The 8,366-nt window shown below is 50.0% G+C and overlaps 1 protein-coding gene across 1 annotated transcript in view; it reads right to left on the bottom strand.

The window, feature by feature from the left end:
- Nucleotides 1–3,652: 3,652 nt before the first annotated feature.
- NOL6 (nucleolar protein 6 (RNA-associated)) overlaps nucleotides 3,653–8,366 on the bottom strand; it is a gene marked incomplete at both ends in the record, with an annotated part of 16,153 nt that continues 11,439 nt past the window's right edge. Inside the window, 4 exons of the mRNA XM_010285985.1 lie at nucleotides 3,653–3,850; nucleotides 6,377–6,466; nucleotides 6,627–6,751; nucleotides 7,949–8,046. Of these exons, the coding sequence (XP_010284287.1) occupies nucleotides 3,653–3,850; nucleotides 6,377–6,466; nucleotides 6,627–6,751; nucleotides 7,949–8,046 (511 nt within the window). The remainder of the gene's footprint in view (nucleotides 3,851–6,376; nucleotides 6,467–6,626; nucleotides 6,752–7,948; nucleotides 8,047–8,366) is intronic.

Here is an 8,366-nt window from a genome sequence, read left to right as displayed (position 1 = left end):
AAGAGTCAGGCCACTGAAGAACATCAAAACAGGTCAAGACCTTGATGCAAAGGTCTTGCCTTCAAGCAACAACACTGATACACTGAGATGTGAAACTGGATAATTTCTGATGGGGTAGTTTTGACTGACAGCATGCATCGCCTGCTTGCTGGTCACCCTGCAGTGAAAAGTCAGCTTTTGAAGCCTTCCCCCACAGGTGGACACTGCTGAGTTACTGCAGAACACGTGCAGCATCACCTCTGATTTTCTCCAGAAGAAACATCTGCTTGCCCAGAAAGAGATACTCATCAGCCCCATCAGGTCTGCCCACTACTGATCTGGAAGCTACAAGAGCGAAGTGAACTGGTCCTGCAAGATACTTCCAGTACAATGGCCACAAGGGAACACAGCCTATCTCAGGTCTTCAAGAGGAGGAAAAGCACCCCCAGCCAGGGCTGCCAAGGCAAATTTCAGGCTCTTTGCCCCATAGCTCACTCTTCAGAGAAACTTGTGACCTGTTCCTGATCTGTTCCCTCGTGAGCACCCTCGGACCAAAGAACGAGACATCAAGCAAACACAACACTGATTCCAACAAGGTAATGTGACCTTTGCTCATATCTGTGTTTCTTCAGTGAGATGTTAGTATATTGGATTTAGGACCAGCTGTAATTTGTAACTCAACCAAACCCCATTCCAAGTCTAATATTACCCGTATGAGAGAAAACAGACAGTAAAAATTCAGCTTGGATGTCACCATTGACTGGATCAATTAAGTCATAATTACTTAAAGGATAATGAAAGTTGCTTTCCAGGGAATTCTCTTCTGCACCTTTCACCTTTGCACCAGCAAATGGAGCCATTTGCTGACACTGAGTTGACAAAGCACAGAAGTCCTATATAAACTGCAACACACTCCAGTGAGTTTCCTGATCAAGTGCCTTGATATACAGCGTGATTTGCAGCAAGCCTGTTAAGTGCCTCCCCAAAGGAGCCTGCCCTCCCCATCGCCTTTGTCCAACAGTCTCTAGTTCCTCTTCAAGCACAAAGTCAGCCTCCTGCCAGGTCTCCGTGAGAGTTGCTTAGCCCTGACCCCTCCAGAGACACAGAGGCTCTAGCCCATGCATGCAGGCACCTCCAGTGCCATGGCAGCTGCTGAAAGGCTCTGTTCAAGTCTAATCCCTCCTTCCAGCATGGCATGGAGAAGGTCTTAAGGCTTAAGCCACTCCATTTCCTACCCACATCTAGGCCTCTTGCTTGAGGTTTCATGGTGGCAGGTCAAATCCTCATCACACAGGGAAGAGACGACAGGGGCCAGTCCTGCTATTCCTCCTTAGATCCAGACACCAGGATACAGTGAAATAGTGAATGGTTCCCTATCGCTGTGCTTCCTGCTCCCTTCTAAAAGTCTTGTGCAGGGTGCTTCTCCCCCTCCTTCTTGCATATCCTGGATCCCAAAAAACTCCCCCAAATACTCTCTGCAGCACATCCTGTGGGACCTCCAACATCAAAGGTGCTTTCCTTCCCAAAGGTGGGAAAGCACTGAGCACATTCTCTCCCCTCTCTTCTCATCCATGACTGTCCAGCTAAACAAGCCACACTACTCACAGGAAAATTGTGATACAATTTTGAGGTCTTCCTCAATTTAAAAAGGTCTCGCATGCATCTCTGTCTCTCACCTCCTTGACCCCTGCTAGCCTGCCCAACCTTCTGTGTATGACAGAAGGACCAAGCTCACACCTTGCTAGAACTGGCAGCTCTACTGAAGCCACAGCAGATTGCTTCCCTGGCTTCAGCTCATTGTCATCCTGAAGGCTGGGAGCCCCAGGTATGATCCAAATGCAGCAAGAAGTTGGTGCTGGAAAGGAGTGTGGTGACAGCAGTGATACTGGGCAGAGATCAGCATGAAATGCAGCTGGCAGGTGTTGTGGGAGGTAATGGCACTGTGCTTAGGGTTGAGGAAACCTTCAAAGAAACCCTTCCAAGTTTTCTTTGGCCACCTCCTACGTGGGTTAAGGTGAAACGGGAGCTTGAACCTAAAGGGCCCAGCATCTTCCACCCTGAACTAGATTCAGGCATCTCTACAATTCCTTCTATGGACCTGGAGGCAAGATCTGGCCCTTTCTGCTGATCCTCCTTGCAGCTGCCACCACCACAAAGACTGGCAGTGGCAGCAGAGAAACGCTCAGTGGCTGTGTAGAATTAGCCAACTGGGGCACCAGCAAATTCTAAACCCTGCAAAGCCTGCAAGAGGCAGCCCAGAAAGAGAAGAGACACCACCCAAAACCCATTTTAATTTTGCAGACACATCTCCTTCCCCAACGCAAGCTTGGACATAAGCTGCCACATCTTCAGGGAAGAGAAGCGTTAGGGAAGGCAAACAAAACCCTCCTGGTATGTCAGTCAGGAGAAGGGCAAGAGGAAAGCCCTCTGACCTGCCATGCTGTCCAGGAGAGCTGGCAGGGCCAGCCAGGAGCTGACAGAGAACAGGTAAAGCTGGAGTCCCCCAGCTCCAGCTCTGTCTTCCAGCAAGCTGCCACTAGCGTAGCCCAGCTGCCACAGGGACCTGAAGAGCAAACATATGCTGCAACATGGGAAATCCTCCAGATATTAGAAAACACATTTTCACAAGGGTGGCCAAACACTGGGACAGGGAGGCGAGAAATCTCCATCCCTAGACACAGTTGGCATTCAATAGGACTGGGTTCTCCACAGCCTGCTCTAATGTCAAAGCTGGCTCTGCCCTGAGTGGGGAACAGGGCCGGAGACCTCTGCAGTACCCTTACTTCCCAAGTCAGCCTATGATTCCTATGGCAGTTCTGACGCTGTTCACAGTACTTCTGTGGGTAAGGGATGACGGTACCTGAAACTTGAGCCAGTTTTTGAAAAAAGGGCATCGCAGCCCCACTTCTCTGCACACCAACATTCACTCAATTACTGCATGCAAAGCTGGGAAAGGTGAAAGAGGCAGAGGCTGCACATCTGCAAAGTACTGGCTGTCTAGATGTGGTGTGGACCCCTGCTGCCACCCAGCATCTTGCTTATTTCCCCAGCCTGCTGGGACTTCGGTATGGCTACGTGGTGGAAAAGCACTGGGCTGATAACTTTGTATACTGATGATCTCCATATACCCACATTATCAACATCCCCTGCCATCGTGCATGTAACTAGCCCAGGAGAAACCATCCTGTGACAAATATTCAGCCTCTATGGCACATGCAACCATCGGCCTAACAAGAGCCCTGCTGGTACCATGCCACGGATTCCCCTACATCCCCCCAGAAAATATGACTAGCTGCTGTCCATCATGCTCCCCAGTTGGTGCAAGAAGCCATGAAAAGTCAACTAATGGACTTGAGACAAATGGCTTAAAGATACTTTTGCACTGAAGTATCATATTCTTCAGCAAAGACTCCAGGTGCTTTGTATCTGAGGTCATTCTCACATCAGCAGCACTCCCATTTTCATGGAAGATGTGATGCATTTACTACGTCTTCTGCTGAAGAAGCAATTTCAGATGCAAGATGCTTTCAAATTCAGAAGAGTGACCATCACATGCAAAACACATAAAGATACCACCAACTGCAGTGGCAGGCAACTAATGACCTGAATATCAGAAGGCAGCTTCCCCCTTAGGCAGGTAGCCCCTTGTGCCTCCCCAAAGGGCCATTCTTACTCTCAGCTCCTGGAGGTAGCACTGTACAGGGTCATAATCCACCACAGGAAAGAGGATCTTCACTGCAGTGCTGTTCTTCACCACACCCCGGGAAAATGACTTTAGTGGCCGGTCCACGCTCTCCAGATGCCGCGGAATCTGGTTTGCATTCAGGTGGATTAGGACATCATAGAAGTCCAAAGGAGGGCGGAAGATCATCTGCAGGGAGAAAAGACCGCCGCTACTATAGGACACAGGTGAAGAAGAGAGATGAGAGACATTTCCCAACTCCTTGCTTGCATTTTATTCCCTTCCCCTTAGAAAGTTGTAAACCAAAGCCAAAACTTTCATGAGATTAATGTCAAGTTTGCCAAAACATCCACAAGAAAAATACAGCTGTACTGGAGCCACGGGGAGCTCCAGCCCATACAGGTCCCCTGCTCCCTCTGGGCTGAGACATGTCCCTGATCCAGCATGGGCTCTGCTCACATCAGAAGGATGTGACACTCACCCCCCTATACTCCATGCAAGTGCTGTAACACGGAGTCTGATGAGCACAAGGTGCTTCCCCCATGGCCATTTCCTCATGGACAGGCTAAATGTTCTCTGGACCAAAGTGCATCAGGGAGGACATACTTGATTGCCACAGCCCAACTGTACAGCAAGCTCAACCTTTACAGAAGGGAGATGCTCCCTACTTACATCAGACATCTAGTCAGAAGGACTACACTCTCCACCCTATTGGTTTCCCAGTTCAGCAGAGAAATCTAACCACTGTCCCCAGGCCTTGGGGACAGTCCCTGCAGAAGAGCTTGCCACAGGGCCAACATGGTCTTCTCCAACCCTGACCAGAGACCCCAGGAAGCCCACCTGAGCGCACAACAGTGCGGTGGGCAGTCAAGAGGAGGATAGATGGTGAGCTGAGGCAGGTAACCACACTGCACATGACAGAGTGTCATAACGAAGAGGGGAGTCAAGAAGCTAACAGGAGCCAAATGACACTCAGGGGACATGAGAACCTGTGTAATAACAGGATGGTCCCATGCGTCCAACAGAAGTTGCCCCAGTGGGCAGCAGCATCTTCCCTAAAGCAGACAGAGAGTGAGAGCAAGCCCTGTTAATGGAGGGGAGCAATCCCAGATACATAAATATTTGGACAGGCAGGATCTGGCACAGTGGATACAGCTATATTAAAATGGAAAAAAAACTTATATGTGTACGTTTTTGTGGAATAAATGATGCAGGGACATGAACAGAGGCATGGGACACCGCCTGACTTGGTGCTGGCAGAAAACCCGCTGCTCAGAGTTGGTTTATAGCCAGGCTGGGGAGAACACACATGAAGAACAGTGACCAGCACTAAGTCCCAGCTGTGGTCCACACAGACCCCACTTTCCCAGCTGACCAAGTCCACAGCTTATTGAACTCCCCTGGGAGCAAAGAAACAGATCTCACAAACCCATGTCTTCATCTGCATAAGAGCAGCATGTCCCCAAGCAACTCAAATGAAGACAATAAAAACCAACTTGGAGCACCCTCTTAGATACAAGGGAAAAGAAGTCAACTCCAAGTTGCACTGGAAGGGCTTTTCCCTCCTCTGATCACCACTTTGCTTACAAACAGATTATCAGCCCTGGAAACAGCATCCTGTGTTTACCCCTAAGGAATGTCATGGGCCTGGGAGGATGCTGGCACAGAGCAGAGGGACACCCTGGGGATAAGAAAGGATCCTGCTGCAATGGCTAAGGGGAGGGGAGGGGGAAGGAGGACTGAGAAGGCTGAGTCAAGGGGTTGGGAGGACACTATGGATAGGCAACAGCTTGTCTTGGGTCTGGCACTGCAACTGCAGCACATGGGGCACATCTCACATGTACAGTGTCTCACCCCTTCACAACTCAGTAACACACTGCCCCTGCCTCAAGTAGAGCTCAGCCTTGTAATACTTCCAACACAAAACACAGCAGAACTGAAAGCAACATCAGTAAATCCTTTTTATATTGCCTAGGCAAGAAAAGCAAAACAAAACAAAACACACTATGTGGGTTTTTTTCCTAATGTAAATCTGTCATATCTAACCACTATTTGGCTTTTTGAGTCCTCTCAGCTTCAGCTGCCTAAGTCACTACTTGGTATGCCAACAAGTTCCCCTTCAAAACACACATATCTCCGTTCAAAGGGCAAATAACTGTCTGCATGTCCCCGGTCCCTTTGAGTAATGGATGTTTTAACTTAAAAGAGAAAATTAAGAGGTTTAAAATACCTATGGCCTTGGTCCTCTGCTCAAACCAAAATAACATCTTCCTAAAGTGCCTGTTAGCATCCTACAAAAACCTCCACCACCCTGGACTTGGTTAGACTCAAGCACACAAGCCAGATTTGCAAAGTTACATCAAGACAGTGCCTCCCAGAGGCACCATTTGCTCCAGCCATGGACATGTGACCAATTCTGCACAGCAACACTCCAGGTTTTCCCCATGCGCCCTGAGAAAACCAGAGAATACAAAATAAGTGTTTTCCAGTTGGTGGTATTTCACTCCAAATTTCTATCCAGAGCTGGGTTCCCCAGAAGCAGGGTAGCACAGGGGGGCACCAGTGTCCCAGCTCCTATCCTTCCTGCTCTCCATCCTGGGGCAACCATGCATGGCCACAGCCTGATCCTACTAACACATCCCAGCAATCACCACTGAAGACCAATACACATTGCCAGAGTCTGAAAACTCTTGTGCTGGTACCCCAAGGGGTTACCTTCACATCCTGGCTGCTAAGTGGGTCCATGAGCTGCTCCTCCAGGGCTCGGAGAGACTCTGAGGCCAGCACAAGAAGGCGCTGCAGGATCTGAGGAGGGATGAAAGCCAGAGGGTAAAACTCGGCAGTCCTGGATGTAGCAGGGACCCCACTCACCCAGAGGGCCACTGGAGCTGGCTCCAGCACTGGGAGCGGGGAACTGCCACAAGCCAGCACCCACCATTGGGCAAGGACAGAGGGCACAGCTCACCTGTGCGGAAGGTCGCTCTTGGGTCCACATGGAGCTCCAGTGGTCTTTAGGGGTGGCAATGAACATGACAGGCAAGCGAGAGCGAGCCGCCACAAACTTGTTCTTGATCTCTGTGCAGTCAGCATCTGGAGAGGGGAGGCAGACGGGTGAGATGCTCTGCCCTATCCACAGCCCTCCAGCCTTCTTGCCCATGTATCGCAGCCCAGAAAAGGGCAGTACAATGGGCTTTATTCTCTTCCGCCCTCTAATCCCACAGTCCATGTGCAATCGGAGCTCCATCGCCACAGGCTTGCTCTCACGCTTCCCTCAGCACTCGGCTGCGGAAAGTTTTGGAGACAGGATGCAGGGCTAGATGGACCTTTGCTCTACACACACTCAGGCATGCCCAGACATGGCTCAAGACATGGCAGGCACCGGGACTGGGAACTCACATTATAAGCTAATGACAGAGTTTGTACCCAAAGAGTTTTCTACTATTTTTTCCCCCCTCAAGTGGGAAAACACACAGCTCTTTGGCTAAAAACATTTCCCATTTAGTTCATTAAAAAAAGCTGGAAGGTAGAAAAACATCAGTTTCCAAAACCCAATTCTGTCTCAAAAAAAGAAATTGAGAGAGTGCTGAAACCCACAGAAACAGCCGCTTCCTGCCACACTGCACTCACTGCTTCCAAGCGGCTTTACCTTTTCTTATAAACCAACTTTGCTGGGTGTAGAAATCACCCCCACACCACCACCACCCAAAGCCAAGATAATCTTGTGGTCTCTTCTGGCTCCTGAGGAAAGATGGCACATATCCAAAAGGCAATCAACAGACAAAACACAAGGAAGGGGGCAGCATGGATGGACCAACATGGTTGTTGGATGCACCAACATTCTCCTTGGGAAACCAGAGACCTTTACCAGGAAATCCTCAATGCTCAGGAAATAACAAAACCCGGAGGACTGCAGCCCTTTTCCCCTGCAGGTTTTCAAACCAGGGACTAGTAGATCATCCCTGTGATCTAAGTGGTGCACCAGTGCTCTCAAAGCAGACACAGTGCAGATGGCTTTGAAGCTTCCTGTTTAAGAGCCTAACTGCCCTCCCAGCACAACTGAAGGTTTGGCCCTCCAAGAGCCAGGGCAAAGCCTCAAGCAAAAATGCCGGCCATGAAGGAGCAGAGGGTTTCAAAAGCATGGCAGGACAGGACTAAGGCAGGGGAAAATCTCATGCCCCTGGCAGAAGCCATGATGCCTCCATGTATCCAAGATCCCTGGAGCCAGGCACTGACCAAGGAGGGCTCAAGACTCTCACACCCTGGCTCTCCTGCATGCTGCCTGCTCACCTGTGAGGCCAGCATTCAGATTGATGATCAGAGGGTTGTTTTTCCAGTCAAAGGTTGCCAGCAGGTTGAGGAACCGCAGGAACCCCACCTGGGGAGAGCTGCAGGCAAGACAAAACAGTTCAACACCAGCATTTGCTCCCTTGGCAGCAAGAGAGGCTCAGGTGTGACTTAGTGATGCCCAGCTCACACGTAGCCCAAGAAGGGATGTCCGTGGTTGAAGAGAGAAATCCAGAACAAGCATGAGATGCTTTCCCTTCTCTGAATCTCCATGGAAAGCCTTTCTCTCTTGTTCTTCCCTCCCCAAGCAAAACAAACCAGCAAGAAAAGTTAAATATTGCGCCCAGTTGCCCCACCTCCCACCACTCCCCTGACCCAGACTCCCGGGGTTGGAGCAAGAGGAAGGTGGAGATAGGACTAC

This window comes from Phaethon lepturus, unplaced genomic scaffold (genome assembly GCF_000687285.1).
Source record: "Phaethon lepturus isolate BGI_N335 unplaced genomic scaffold, ASM68728v1 scaffold24164, whole genome shotgun sequence".
Lineage (NCBI taxonomy): Eukaryota > Metazoa > Chordata > Aves > Phaethontiformes > Phaethontidae > Phaethon > Phaethon lepturus.
The sequence above is the reverse complement of the archived record's forward strand: the minus strand, read 5'-3'. Positions and strand labels throughout refer to the sequence as shown.